The sequence below is a fragment of the Oryctolagus cuniculus genome, chromosome 9, assembly GCF_964237555.1.
Source record: "Oryctolagus cuniculus chromosome 9, mOryCun1.1, whole genome shotgun sequence".
Taxonomy (NCBI): Eukaryota; Metazoa; Chordata; class Mammalia; order Lagomorpha; family Leporidae; genus Oryctolagus; species Oryctolagus cuniculus.
In genome coordinates this window covers 9,892,983-9,909,305 of record NC_091440.1, presented here as the reverse complement: position 1 = coordinate 9,909,305, position 16,323 = coordinate 9,892,983, and the positions used below count along the sequence as shown (strand labels likewise).

General features: G+C 38.6%; 1 protein-coding gene across 1 annotated transcript in view; it reads right to left on the bottom strand.

Annotated features, from left to right (window-relative positions):
• CCDC168 (coiled-coil domain containing 168) overlaps positions 1 to 11,847 on the bottom strand; it is a 40,738-nt gene extending 28,891 nt beyond the window's left edge. Inside the window, exons 1-3 of the mRNA XM_070048596.1 lie at positions 11,482 to 11,847; positions 11,328 to 11,361; positions 11,190 to 11,232 (exon numbers count right to left, since the gene is read on the bottom strand). Of these exons, the coding sequence (XP_069904697.1) occupies positions 11,190 to 11,232; positions 11,328 to 11,361; positions 11,482 to 11,712 (308 nt within the window). The 5' untranslated portion in view covers positions 11,713 to 11,847. The remainder of the gene's footprint in view (positions 1 to 11,189; positions 11,233 to 11,327; positions 11,362 to 11,481) is intronic.
• Positions 11,848 to 16,323: the final 4,476 nt, after the last annotated feature.

Here is a 16,323-nt window from a genome sequence, read left to right as displayed (position 1 = left end):
CTAAAATATAAGAAAATTGTGCAAATGAACTGTCATATGGGATATATCTCTTACAAGGCTCTTTTTTTTATTTAAGGAAGCAACATAGTAAATGAAAACAGGTCAATATACAGTGGAAAGTAATTATCCACATTATAAAGTAATTCATTATCTAGTTCCTTTCACTTAATGTACTGATCAAAACTAACAAAGTGAAGTTAATAATTTATATATCTTAGAGAATGAGATACATCAACTTCTCTAAAAGACTATTCTTGACAGCAGTGAGTCAAAGTTGCAGAATAAAATTACACTCCTTTATAAGCAATGGAGTTTATTTCTGTTCTTTGTTTGAAAATTTTTATAAGAAAAATTCCTGGGGAAATTTAGTAGGAGTAACAGAAGAATGTCCAATAATATAAACTACAGTTTTCTGTAGATAAATTCAGATGTTCTTAACAGCTGTTTGTGGTGAGCAGAAAAGTCTACATCTTAGGGAAGTGTCTCTAAGCACAATTTTGAGTTAGAGTAATGATCATAGAAGTGAGCTTGCCAATATCCATCCGCCCACCTCCCATGATAAGCTTCAGTCTAATAACTACTCAGGTCAACAGCATCAGCACTCCTGCTGTGATACTTTTTTTTTTTTTAATTTTTGAGGGTGGGGGGGGAGTGGGAAGAAGGGAAAATGGGTGAAAGAGAGAAAGGGAGAGGAAGAGAAAAAGAGAGAGAGAGAGAGAGAGAGAGAGAGAGACTCCCAACTGCTGGATTACTCCCCCTCCCCAAATGCCCTCAAGGGGCAGGACTGGGCCAGGACAAAATTGGGAGTCAGGAACTCTGTACTCCCATGTGGGTGACAGGGACTCAACTACTTGAGCCATCATCTGCTGCCTCCCAGGGTCTCCATGCACAGGAAGTTGGAATCAGAAGCCGGGTGGGAAACCGAACCTATGCACTCCAATACGGCATGTGGGCATCCTAACAGCTAGGCCAAATGCCGGCCCCACAATGATGAACTTTATGTCAGTTTGGGCCATGATGCCCAGAAATGCAGCCAACCATTATCTGGTATGTTTCTGTGAAGATGCTTTTGGATGAAATTAATATTTAAATCAATTAGTTCTGAGTAAAGCAGATTACTTTCCATAATTTGAGTGGGTCTCACCTAGTTAGTTAAAGGTCTAAATAAAACAAAAGTGTGACCACGCCAGAGTAAGGAAATTCTGCCAACAGATAGCTTTTGGATTTAAAATGCACATTTTGGACTTGCTAATCACTATAACTGTATGAGCTAATTCTTTAAAATCTCACTCACTCACTCACTCAATATTTCTTTCACTCAATGATTCTGTTTCTTTGGGAAAATCTAGTATACCCATAAACTTGTTAGAAATTAAATGCAAATTCTCAGGCCACACCCTAACTCCATTAAATCAGAAGCTCTGGGGGTAGGACCCAGAAATTTAAGAGTTCTTTAAAACATTATTTATTTGGAAGGCTGGCATTGTGGCTCAGAGGATTACACCTATTACTGGCTTCCCTTGATGGAGTACCAGTTGGGAGTCCTTGCTGCTCTGTTTCTGAAGATGGCTCAAGTGCTTGGGACCCTGTCAACCACATGGGAGAACTGGATGGAGTTTCTGGCTTTAGCATGGTCCCGAACTGGCCATTGAGGCCATTTGGGGGTGAAACAGTGCATGGAAGATCTCTCTCTCTCTCTCTCTCTCTCTCTCTCTCATTCTGCTTTTCAAATAAATAAGATAAATATCTTAAAAATTATTTATTTTCATCTTATATGAAAGGCAGAGTAACAGGAAAAGACAGAGTGACAAAGAGATAGAGAGAGACAAAGATCTTCCATTTGCTGGTTGACTCCCCAAATGTCTTTAACACCCAGGGCTGGAGCAGGCCAAAACCAGGAGCCCCAAACTCTATTCAGGTCTCCCATGTTGGGGGCAGAGACCCAAGTTCTTGAGCCGTCATGTGCTCTCACAGGACACATTAGCAAAAAACTGGATTAGAAGTGGAGAAGCTGGATTTCAACCAAGAGTTACTCAGATATGGGACTAAGTATCCCAAGCAACACTGTAACCACTGTACTACTCATATGCCAGATGGACCCTGATGCATGATAAGTTTTGAGAATCACTCTTTTTATGGAAGGGATTTTCCAAAATAAAACATTGAAACTCATGTAAACTAGGCAGCTTACTAGCTATCTGTGATAATACAGATTATCTCATACTTTCCTGGAAGTGTGATCTTACATATAAATAACCCTCAGTCAAACACAGTAGTGAAGGTAGTATATGAAATCATCATGATCTAGCCAACCTTGTGTTAAATAAAGACATATTGCAAATCTCCTTAATTTGGATTTGTCTAATTAGAATCTGGAGTGGAGCCAGTGCTGTAGCATAGCGGGTAAAGCCGCTGCCTGCAGTGCCAGCATTTCCTATAGGTGCCAGTTCGAGTCCTGGCTGCTTCACTTCCGACCCCATTCTCTGCTATCGCCTGGGTGAGCAGACAATGCACCTGCATGGGAGACTCAGGATAAGTTCCCAGCTCCTGACTTCAGATCGGCACAGTTCCAGCTACTGTGGCCAACGGGGGAGTGAACCAGAAGAATGGAAGTCCTCTCTCTCTCTATCTCTGTCTCTCCTTCTCTATCTGTGTAACTGTGACTTTCAAATAAATAAATAAATCTTAAAAAAAAGAATATGGGGTATTTTTGAATATACTATGGTTACATTTTTATAGACAACAAAATATTAGGTGAATAAAATTTGCCAGTTTCCAACTTCTCTTGTGAGAGTATTCATTAGCCTTTAAAATAGTCTGTGTCAGAGCCACTAGGCAAAAAAATAAATAAATAAATAAATAAATCAAGGGGATGGGAAAAGAAGAAGTCACATTATCCCTGTTTGCAGATGACATGATCCTATATATGTAGAGAGAGGAACCAAAAGACTCTATTAAGAGACTATTGGACCTCATAAGAGAGTTGGTAAAGTTGCAGGATACAAAATCAACACACAAAAATCAATAGCATTTGAATACACAGGCAATGCTATAAGTGATACCTCGAATAGCTAAAGCAATCTTGTACAACAAAAACAAAGCTGGAGGCATCACAATACCAAATTTCAGGACATACTACAGGGCAGTTGTTATCAAAACAGCATGGTACTGGTACAGAAACAGATGGATAGACCAATGGAACAGAATTGAAACACCAGAAATAAATCCAAACATCTACAGCCAACTCATATTTGATCAAGGATCCAAAACCAATCCCTGGAGTAAGGACAGTCTATTCAATAAATGGTGCTGGGAAAATTGGATTTCCACGTGCAGAAGCATGAAGCAAGAACCCTACCTTTCACCTTACACAAAAATCCACTCCACATGGATTGAAGACTTAAATCTACGACCCGACACCATCAAATTATTAGAGAACATTGGATAAACCCTGCAAGATATAGGTACCAGAAAAGACTTCTTGGAAAAGACCCTGGAAGCACAGGCAGTCAAAGCAAAAATTAATATTTGGGATTGCATCAAATTGAGAAGTTTCTGTACTTCAAAAGAAACAGTCAGGAAAGTCAAGAGGCAACCGACAGAATGGGAAAAAATATTTGCAAACTGGCTGATAACCAGAATCTACAAAGAGATCAAGAAACTCCACAACATCAAAACAAACAACCCACTTAAGAGATGGGCCAAGGACCTCAACAGACATTTTTCAAAAGAGGAAATCCAAAGGGCCAACAGACACATGAAAAAATGTTCAAGATCACTAGCAATCAGGGAAATGCAAATCAAAACCACAATGAAGTTTCACCTCACCCCGGTTAGAATGGCTCACATTCAGAAATCTACCAACAATAGATGCTGGAGAGGATGTGGGGGAAAAGGGACACTAACCCACTGTTGGTGGGAATGCAAACTGGTTAAGCCACTATGGAAGTCAGTCTGGAGATTCCTCAGAAACCTGAATATAACCCTACCATACAACCCAGTCATCCCACTCCCTGGAATTTACCCAAAGGAATTGGCAAACAAAAAAGCTGTCTGCACATTAATATTTATTGCAGCTCAATTCACAATAGCTAAGACCTGGAACCAACCCAAATGCCCCTCAACAGTAGACTGGATAAAGAAATTATGGGACATGTACTCTATAGAATACTATACAGCAGTCAAAAACAATGAAATCCGGTCATTTGCAACAAAATGCAGGAATCTGGAAAACATCATGCTGAGTGAATTAAGCCAGTCCCAAAGGGACAAATATCATATGTTCTCCCTGATCGGCGACAACTAACTGAGCACCAAAGGGGAAACCTGTTGAAGTGAAATGGACACTATGAGAAACAGTGACTTGATCAGCTCTTGTCCTGACTGCTGATGTACAATTTAACACTTTATCCCTTTTAGCATTTTTTTTTTGTTCTAGTACTATTGGTTGAACTCTGTAATGAACACACAATTATTCTTAGGTGTTTAAATTTAACTGAAAAGTGATCCCTGTTAAATATAAGAGTGGGAATAAGAGAGGGAGGTGATGTACAGTTTGAGACATGCTCAATCAGACTTGCCCCAAATGGTGGAGTTAGAAATGTGCCAGGGGATTCCAATACAATCCCATCAAGGTTGCATGTACCAATACCATCTCACTAGTCCAAGTGATCAATTTCAGTTCACAATTGATCACACTGATAGGTCTAAGAGTCAAAGGGATCACACAAACAAGACTAGTGTCTGCCAATACTAACTGATAGAAAACAAAAGGGAGAGAACAATCCAATATGGAAAGTGGGATACACAGCAGACTCATTGAATGGCAGATGTCCTAAACAGCACTCTGGCCTCAGAATCAGCCCCTAAGGCATTCGGATCTGGCTGAAGAGCCCATGAGAGTATTTTAGGCATGGAAAGCCAAGACACTCTGGCAAAAAACAAACAAACAAACAACAAACCCTAAATGAAAGATCTCTGTGAGTGAGATCCCAGTGGAAAGAATGGGGCCATCAAAGAAGGAGGTACCTTTCTCTGAAGGGAGGAGAGAACTTCCACTTTGACTATGACCTTGTCTAAATAAGATCGAAGTTGGCAAACTCAAAAGGCTTCCATAGCCTTGGCAACTCATGACTAGAGCCTAGGGAGATTACTGACACCATAAACAAGAGTGTCAAATTGTTAAGTCAACAACAGGAGTCACTGTGCACTTACTTCTCATGTGGGATCTGTCTTTAGTGTGTTGTCCAATGTGAAGTAATGCTATAACTAGTACTGAAACAGTATTTTACACTTTGTGTTTCTGTGTGGGTGCAAACTGATGAAATCTTTACTTAATATGTACTGAATCGATCTTCTGTATATAAAGATAATTGAAAATGAATCTTCATGTGAATGGAATGGGAGAGGGAGTGGGAGATGGGAGGGGTGCGAGTGGGAGGGAAGTTATGGTGGGGGAAGCCATTGTAATTCATAAACTGTACTTTGGAAATTTATATTTACTAAATAAAAGTTAAAAAAAGAAAGAACTTGTCAAAGAAGTACCATTCAAAATAACTACAAACATTTTAAATACCTTGAGATAAATATAATCAAGGATGTGAAAAATCTCTAGAATGAAAAATTATAAAACATTAAGGAAAGAAATAGAACACACACACAAACATGGAAAAAGCTTCCATGTTTGTGGATTGGAATAATTCACATCAAAAAATGTCCATATTACCTAAAGCAATTTACAGATTCAGTGCTATCCTAATCAAAATACCAAAGACATTCTTCTCAGATCTAGAAAAAAAGATCCTAAAATCCATACAGAAACAAAAGAAACTCTGACTAGCTAAAGCAATATTAAACAATAAAAGCAAAGCCAGAGGCATCACAATACTAGATTTTAAGGCATACTACAGGGCAGTTATAACCAAAGCAGTCTGGAACTGGCACAAAAACAGACACATGGACCAGTGGAACAGAACAGAAATTCCAGAAAACAATCCACACATTTACAAACAACTAATCTTTGACTTCAAGCTGAAATCACTCCCTAGATAAAGGAAAGTCTTTTCAACAAATGGTGTTGGGAAAATTAGATCTTTGCATTCAGAAATATGAAACAAAACCCCTACCTTACACCTCTACAAAATGGATCAATGGATCAAGATGCTAAACCTAACACTTGTAACCATCAAATTACTACAAGAAAACATAGGGAAGCACAGAAGTCATCGAATAGGCAAAGATTTCTTTGATAAGACCTCAGAAGCACAGGCAATAAAAGCAAAAACCAGACAAATGGGATTACATCAGAAGCTTCTGAACTATGGTCTTCCTACTTTTTACTTGTTGAATATTATGGTTAGTGGTGAACTAAGCCTGTGATAATACAGTGGACTGAAATTATGTTTTTTGCAAAAATTATTAAAAAGGAAGAAAGGAGGAAGATTGAGAGAGGGGTAGAACGATTAACTTCTTAGAACTATACTTTGGCCAGCGCCACGGCTCAATAGGCTAATCCTCCACCTAGCGGCGCCAGCACACCGGGTTCTAGTCCTGGTCGGGGCGCCGGATTCTGTCCCGGTTGCCCCTCTTCCAGGCCAGCTCTCTGCTGTGGCCCGGAAAGGCAGTGGAGGATGGCCCAAGTGCTAGGGCCCTGCACCCCATGGGAGACCATTAGAAGCACTTGGCTCCTGCCATTGGATCAGCGCGGTGTGCCAGCCGCGGCGGCCATTGGAGGGTGAACCAACGGCAAAAGGAAGACCTTTCTCTCTGTCTCTCTCTCTCAGTATCCACTCTGCCTGTCAAAAAAAAACAACAACAAAAACAAAACAAAACAAAAACAAAACAAAACAAAAAAACAAACAAAAAACTATACTTTTGAAATACATGAAATCTGCTCTATTTATATTAATAAAAATTTAAAAAGAAGCTTCTTCACAGCAAACACTAAATAAACTGAAAAGAGGCAACCAACAGAATGGGAGAAAACATTTGCAAACTATGCATTTGATAAAGGATTAACATCCAGAATATATGAGGAGCTCAAGAAACTCAATAACAACAAAACAAATAATCCAGTTAAGAAGTAGGCAAAGGACATGGACAAGCACTTTTCAAAGAATGAAATACAAATGGCCAGCAGACGCATGAAAAGATGCTCAGGATCACTAGCCATCAGGAAAATGCAAATAAAAACCACAATGAGGTTTCACCTCATTCCAGTTAGAATGGCTACCATCTAAAAATCAAAAAACAGCAAATGCTACCCACAATGTTGAGAAAAATGTACCCTAATATACTATTGATGGGAATGTAAACTAGTACAACCATTGTGGAAGACAGTATGGAGATTCTGAACATAGATCTATCATATGACCCAGTCATTCCACTCCTAGGAATTTATCCAAAGGAAATGAAATCAGTACATGAGAGTTATCTGTACCCCAAAGTTTATAGCAGCTCAATTTCCAGTATCTAAAATAACGAATCAACCCAGACGGCTGGATGAATTTATCCAGATGACTGGATAAAAAAATGTGGCTTACATGTACATGATAGAATACTACTCAGCTATAAAAAGGAATGAAATCCTATCTTTCCCAACAAAATGGATGCAGCTGGAGACCATATGCTAGTGAAATAAGCCAGACCCCAAAAGACAAATATCATGTATTTTCTCTGATTTGTGGTAGCTAACATATAGAGTACAAAAAAACCCTGAATGGTGGCCTGCATTATGACATAGCTCATTAAGCTGCTGCTGCCTGCAATGCTGGCATCCCATGTGGGTATCAGTTCGAGTCCTGGCTACTCCATGTCCCTTCCAGATCCCTGCTAATGGTGTGAGAAAAGCAGCAGAGGTTGCTTGGGCTCCTACACCCATGTGGGAGACCCAGGAGAAAAGCTCCTGGCTTCTGGCTTCGGCTGGCCAAACCATGGCCATTGTGACCATTTGGGAAGTGAATCAGCAAATCTCTCTCTCTCTTTCTGTCTATCTCTTTCTCCCTCTCTGCTCCTCCCCTTATCTCTCTATAACTCTGCATTTCAAATAAATAAAATAATCTTTTAAAAAATCCACAAACTTGAATGCATAAAAGTGAAAATGACATCCTTGATTATTGTTTATAGCCCTTGTCTATATTTATGTGGAACAGTGGTCTTTCCATTTTTTACTTGTTGAAAACTATATTTAATTGAGCATTAAACCTGTGATTATAAAATAAATTGAACATATATTACCATAAAAATTAAAAGAAAAAAAGGAAGGAAGAAGAGAGGGAAGGAGAAGAGGGAAGTTTCATTAAGTTCTTAGAATTGTGTGTATGAAATACATGAAATCCATTCTCCTTATAATAAAAAAATTATAGGCAGTGTCTGGGCTGAATTGTGTTTGCCTGAAATTCATATCTGGAATTCCTAACCCCCAGGACCTCAGAAATGTGACCATATTTGGACAAAGGGACTTTAAAATGGGTATTAAAGGTTAAATGAGGTCATATGAGTGGGCCCTATTCTATACAACTGTATTGGAAGATAAGGCCTTCAAAGGGTGATTAAGTTAAACTGATAGCTTTAGGATGGAGGTTCCTTTCCAATATGATTAATGCCTTCTAAGAAAAAGAGATGCGCACAAAGAGACATCAGGGACATGCACATACTAAGAAAAGGCCATGTGAGCACACAGTTAGAAAGTGGCCATCTGCAAGTCAAGGAAGGAGGACTCAGGAGAAACCAAACCTGCTGGCACCTTACTCCTGGACTTTGATTCTCCAGAACTATGAGAAAACAAACTTCTGTTGTTTACGCCATTCAGTCTGTGGTCCTGTGCTATGATGGCCGGTTCAAATTAACACACACTGTGTACACATTTTTTTATTGTCTAAGAAGAAAATAAAAAATGGAATGGCATTGCTTTGGGACACTTAAAATGAAGTCAAGAGGCTATGTTAAATCAGGTCTCAGACATGTCCACAGCTCAACTGTTGAACTAGGCTGCTTGAAAGTACCTGGGTGCACATTTACCCTTGATGTGTGCAAACTAGAATTCACTAGCTTTTATTAACCATTTGTAAAAGCCTTCTGTGTCTCCTAAATAACTACAGATTGAGTCAACATCTCATCCCTTTTTTACAAAATGGATTGACTCTTTGTTCGTACCAATAATTTCTGGCAAGCCAACGCTATAGCTACCACCACTTTGCAATTTTAAGCTTAAATTAGCCACCACTTTGTAAAATCTTATAGCATTTTCCAGGCTGCTGGAGTCTGTGTTTTCCCAAGTTGCAATCCTATTATCTCCAAACAAATGTAATCTTTGTTCTTGACTAGGCTGATTCTAGTCTTGGTTAATATTATCTAGCCTTTACTTTGGTAAATCTTTGGTAGCAAGTCTTGTCCTTACAACTGAGACAAAATTTGGGGTAGCAATAATAATCATGTGTATTCCCCAACACCCTATTCTACCTCAGATGATTCGGATTAGTCTAATACAGTAATTCCATTTCCAAGAGATTAGGTTAGGAATGGATGTGATCTAATTCTAGCATAAGGAAACTGGTACAGACCATTCCTTCCAGTTTAATGTAACATCAAGTTTTCTTTGCTCACTGAAATTCTTCCTGGCTAACACGGTTCTCTTATATTTCATGTCACCTACTAATATATATAATTTAGTTATTCTGTCATTATTTATTACAAACCTCCCTTCCCAAACACAAGGCAGAGATATTTGTTTTATTCACTGGTATATCCCAAGGACCTGGAACCATGCTGGGCATAGAGTAGGCACTCAGTAAATATTTGCTGAATTATCATATCCACTTCTGGGTTTCTGATTGCTAAGCTTCATCTTCCAACAAGCTCACCCAGACAAAAACTCAACCCTTTACTCAACTTCAGGGAGGAAAGAAAATTTCTCATACAAGGGCAGGTATTTGGCCTGATAATTAACACACTCATGTCCTCTATATCTGGAGTACTGGGGTTCAATATCTGGTGTTCTTGAATCCAGCTTCCTGCTAATGTGGGCCTTAGAAGACAATGGTTTAAACAAGAGTGTCAATTTGTTAAGTCAACAACAGGAATCACTGTGCACTTACTCCTCATGTAGGATCTTTGTCCTTAGTGCGCTGTACATTGAGATTTAATGCTATAACGAGTACTCAAACAGTACATTTCACTTTGTGTTTCTATGGGGGTGCAAATGATTGAAATCTTTACTTAATGTATACTAAACTGATCTTCTGTAAAAAAAAAAAAAAAAAAAAAAGAAGAAGAAGAAGAAATTATCAATTCCCAACTTGACTCTCACTGGGATTAAACATGACAGTAGGTCTGATCTGATTTCATCATCATTTAAAAAATCATCTATTATTTTTCACTTTATGTTTCTGTGTGGGAGCAAACTGTTGAAATCTTTACTTAATGTATACTAAACTGATCTTCTGTATATCAAGAGAATCAAAAATGAATCTTGATGTGAATGGAAGGGGAGAGGGAGTGAGAAAGGGGAGGGTTGCGGGTGGGAGGGACGGTATGGGGGGGAAGCCATTGTAATCCATAAGCTGTACTTTGGAAATTTATATTCATTAAATAAAAGTTTAAAAAAAAAAAGAAGACAATGGTTAATGACTCAAGTAATTGGATTCTTGCCACTCATGTGGGAAACCTGGATTGAATGCCCAGCTTCCACCTTTGGTCCAGCCTACCCTGACCGGCCATTGTGGGCAAATGATGGGAGCTCTTTTTGTCTTTCTTCTTATCAAATATCTCTTCGCTCATTAAAGTTATTTTATTTTTATTTTTATTTGGGAGTTCTTTCTGTCTTTCTCCTTTTCAAATAAATAAAAATAAAATAATTTTAAATCAGTCAAATACAAACACTCATGAATGGGGTTGAGTTTAGTGAAGTTTGGAGGCAGAAATAGAAGGGAGTTGATTACAGCAAGGCAAACAGCTCCTTCTTAAATACCAGGCATGTTGCCCTATTTGTGAAATATCCTTTGGCCTCTCCATACCAGGGAAGTGAGACTGGCCTCTAAGACTTTAAAAAGAACTACACATGCTCCTAGATTGCTGTGAACAGCTGTGGACTACTGTACATACAGGAAATCATTCTCTGAAATTCAAAAGCAATGCATTTTTTAAAAGAACACAATGAAATATTTCATTTAATTCCAAAATATATCACTTACCTTTCTTCTGAAGATGGATGAATAACTGGATGGTTCCTTAGAGCTAAATGAGAAAAAGTCACACTATCAATGGAAGATCAGGCTGAACAAGTCTTAAATGAAAACATGAAATTATATATATATATATATATTATTTACCATGTTTCATGTGCCTTAGGCTACTGTCTTCATTCTATTTCAAGAGAGAAAACAAAACATTAGAGAAGTAATCCAAATATCAAAGTTCAGAAATTTTACAAATAATTCTCAGGTAAGATTTTGAAAAATAGGGAAGTCAACCATTTCTGCGTACCTTCTTGGTGTAAGAACTACCTTTTTCTGGAAGTGCAGTCTTCTTCTGAACGTATGCATGAATTTTTACAAATATCATCTCAAAAATGATTACTAAGAAAATTATAAAGATGATTGTCATCCAGTAATTTTGAAAAACCCAGGATTCTAGAAGTTCCCATAATGTCAAAAATGTATTATCTTCCAATACATCCCTCACTGCTTTTTTAAAGAAATAATATGGCTTTGACATTTTAATGTAATATATGAACTAGATTGGTGTCTCATTCAGAAGTCCTCTATACAGGACATCCCAAACACAAAAAGTTGGTGTGTGTATCTCATCACCACATGCAATGCTCTGCCAGAAAGCTTCCAGTGCCGCTCAGTGTCTTACCAAGTGCAGAAGTGAAGGCCATGAGCCTAAGTGACTGACATACATGTCATAGTGGCTATTTACCTGAGCTCACATCAACTTTCTTTAGCAATAATGGAAGCTCATTGGTGAGACATGTATAGTAATAAGTTTCAAAAATTAAAATAATTATCCTCCATTAATTTCATATAAAACAATATAATTCTATACATAATCCTTTAGCATAGTCAGATTATCACTGCTGAATAACTCAAGAAACATAGAGTAACTTTGAAATGGTACAAAACCTTTGATAGGATAATTTCTATTACCATCAGCAATCACATATTTTATGCTTATTTGTGATCAGGAAAATAGCACTTTCTTAAAATGAACATAGAGCTGATTAAGCAAATTAAAACAGTGGATGTTCAATTTAATCTGAATTTCAGATACATTCTAAATAATTTTTCAGGTGTAAGTCCCGTTTCCATTGTGTAGGACACATAATAATTTGCCCGTTATGGGCACATTTTTTTTTCTTAAAAAAATGTTTTATATTTCTTTTTTGCTAGCAGGATCTGTTGGCAACTCCCCTTCAACAATATTTATTTGCTGAATAACAAAGTTGGAATTTGGAATACTTTCCAAGTGAATCCTTTTCACCCTATGATGATTCCTAGGAACACCTTGTGATGTCTTTTGCTATGTCAGAATTAAGGGTGGGGCAGAGGCAGCTCTAAGTATTGTTCTATTTCCTTTAAAGTCTAGAGAGGATGGGCATGCAAGTTTACTGAGCAAACACAATTTTAGTCACATGTAGAAAAGATACTCCAGACTAGTAATCAAAAATGTTAAGACTACTTTGGACAGTATTATTCCTTTGAAGATACAATTAATATTCCTTTGTCTTTGACTACTCAAGGTGAATTCAAGAAATATTACATTGCAGTAAACTTTCAGACCTCCTCTGTCACTTAAGTTTAACTGAAGGCAACAAAGATGTACTGAGTGCTTACTTTCCCCAAATATTCAAGAACATGAGATCAATTATACAAGAGGCTCCTACTCTATTGGACCAAAGAAAGGATGGCACTCCTATAGGATATTCATTAGCTGGGGAAGAAACTAGCAACTCCTCTGGATTTTTCCAGCATGTTGATCACTGGTAAAATATTCAATTCCTCTTACTTGATTGCAGATTCTCTAAGTCATTTAGTTAACTACCTTAAAGTAGATTTATTATTTGAACATTTTACTTCCTTAGATCTTTCTAAACTTTTAATGGTGGGGGAGAACAGATTTAAAGATGACTAAATACCAAAACTAGCTTGTCTAGGACAAAGTTTCTCAATATGGGAATCACTCAAATATTGGACAAGATATGTTGTTGTTGCTACCACCCTTGCACTGTAGGGTTTTTAGCAACACCCATTTATGGATGGGATACCAGTAGCTCCCTTACCCCAGCTGTGACAAACTGTTTATAGATATTCCCAAATGTCCTGAGGGATAAAACTCCTGTTGGGAAGCACTGGTCTGAGTGATTGTACTGTAAATTAAGGTCTACCAGAGAGGGTACCAGGATGGCTCTATGACTATAATCTCAAATCTAGAAGAGCTACCTATTTTCTATAAGAACTGGCAAATTTGTGCAGGAAACCAGACAGGATTTTTTATTTTTTATTTATTTGAAAGGCAGAGTTACAGAGAGGCAGAGTCAGAGAGAGAGAGTGAGCTTCCGTCCACTGGTTCACTCCCCAAATGGCAGCACAGCAGGAGCTGGGTCTTTCTGAAGCAAGGAGCTTCTTCTGGGTTTCCCATGAGAATGCAGGGCCCAAGCACTTGGGCCATCTTCTACTGCTTTCCCAAGCCATAGCAGAGAGCTGAATGGAAAGTGGAACAGCCGGGGCTTGATCCAGCACCCATATGGGTTGCCAGCACTGAAGGGGGCTATGCCACAGTGCTGGCCCCATCAATTGTTTTCTGACTATTCATTTCAGTCTTAGATGTTACCACTAGTATCTTTCCCCAACCATCGTTAGGTACACAGTTTTGAAACACAAACTCATTACATTAATAAGGAACAGTAGTGTATAAACAATTTGGGAAAATCAACTTCAAGCAGTATCTTAATGGTTACCCATATAGTAAGCCAACAGCTTAATTTTGCAAACTCAGGTTAGTAACCTTTTAACTGTTTTGTCATCTTACTTTTATATTATGGTGTGTTTTACACTAAGATATTTTATTTTCCTTCCATTAGTTTTATTTCTGGTTTACAGTATTAATATTCCTCAATTGATTTACAGTTAATAGATTATATTTTGAACAGCTCTGGATATTGTTTATCATCTTTTGATACCTTTTTTTCAAAACTTGGTCTATGTCTACAATTTTTTAAATTCTTTATTTCTTTATAGTTTTTTTATATTTATTTTTTAAGGAATACAAATTTCATAAGTATAACTTTAGGAATACAGTTATTCTTCCCACCATACCCACCCACCCTCCCATCCATACTCTCACCCTCCACCTCCTCCCTCTCCCCTTGCCAGTCCCATTCTCTACTAAGATTCATTATCTTTTCTTTTTTTTTGACAGGCAGAATGGACAGTAAGAGAGAGAGAGAGAGAGAGAGAGAAAGGTCTTCCTTTTTCCATTGGTTCACCCCCACATGGCCATTGCGGCTGGCGCACCGCGCTGATCTGAAGCCAGGAGCCAGGTGCTTCTCCTGGTCTCCCATGGGGTGCAGGGCCCAAGCACTTGGGCCATCCTCCACTGCGTTCTTGGGCTACAGCAGAGAGCTGGACTGGAAGAGGAGCAACTGGGACAGAATCCAGCACCCCAATAGGGACTAGAACCCGGTGTGCTGGCGCCACAGATGGAGGATTAGCCAAGTGAGCCACGGCACCAGCCTTAAGATTCATTTTCAATTAACTTTGCACACAGAAGACCAACTCTACACCAAGTTAAGATTTCAACAATTTGTACACACACACAAAAACTGTTTGAGAACTGGTTTTACAGTTAACTCTCAATACAACTCATTGAGAACGGAGGTCCTGTATGTGTAGTGCACAGTGACTCTTGTTGTTAATTTAACAATTAACACTCTTATGTATGATGTCAGTGACCACCTGAGGCTCTTGATATATGCTGCCTAGGCTATGGAAGCCTTTTGAGTTCACAAACTCCGCCAGTGTTTGGACAAGGCCATAAGCAAAGCTGAAGTTCTCTCCTCCCTTTAGAGAAAAATACATCCTTCTTTGATAGCAACTTCTTTCTGCTGGGGTATCACTCAGCCATCCTTCATGTAGAACATATTTTGTCACAGTGTCTTGGCTTTCCATGAATGAAGTGCTCTCATAGGCTTTTCAGCCAGACCAGGAAGCCTTAAGGGCTGATTCTGAAATCAGAGTATTAAACTGATTGTCATTCTATGAATCTGCTTTGTGGTATGTCTACATTTTTAAAAATTCATGTTTTGTTCAAGAAATAATAAAACAGTTAACTCTTGGGGCTGGTGCTGTGGTGTAGTGGGTAAAACCACCGTTTGCAGTGCCAGTATCCCATATGGGTGCCAGTACGAGCCCCGGCTGCTCCACTTCCAATGCAGCTCTCTGCTATGGCCTGACAAAGCAGTAGAAGATGGCCCAAGTCCTCAGGCCCCTGTGCCCATGTGGGAGACCTGGAGGAGGCTCCTGGCTTTGGATCAGTGTAGCTGTGGCCATTGCAGCCAATTGGGGAGTGAATCAATGGATGGAAGACATCTCTCTCCCCCTCTCTCTGCCTCTCATTCTCTGTATAATGCTGACTTTCAGATAAATAATTTTTTTAAAAAGTTAACTATTATACACTAAGTAATACAAATATTTGGGACTTATAGTTGTATATGATTTCATTCCATGGAGTAAATTGTTTATTAGGTTATATTTAGAAAACTAAATAAAAATTAAAACCCACTGACTCTACTAGGGCAGGAGACATGAGGGATCTGAAAAATTTGCCAGCAGCCCAGGCCCCCTACAGCTATCTGAAGGACCGAACACTGAGAGTAGGGAAGCTAGGGAAAGGGTTTTCTTACTATAGAAAAACCACTCCTCACTACAACCTTCAATATGAATTTAATATCAGCTTCATTTTTGTGCACTTTATAGGAAACACACTTTTATAAATTCAGTATCATTCACAATCCAGTTTAAAAGGTATCTGAACTTTGCAAGGCAAAATTAAGTGTCCACAATTCTATCCAGATACAATACAGATGCCAGTGCTACTGTTTAGCCATTATTTAATTCTCCTCTTACTATTTAAAAGGCACCGTTACAGAAAGGGAGAGACAGACAGATCACCCAATTGCTGATTCACTCTCCAAATTACTGCAACGCTGGTCCAGGCCAAAGCCAGGAGCCTGGAACTCCATCCAAGTCTTCCATGTGTGTGACAGGGCCGAGGTCATCTGCTGATTTCCCAGGTACATAAACAGGAAGCTAGATTTAAAGTAGA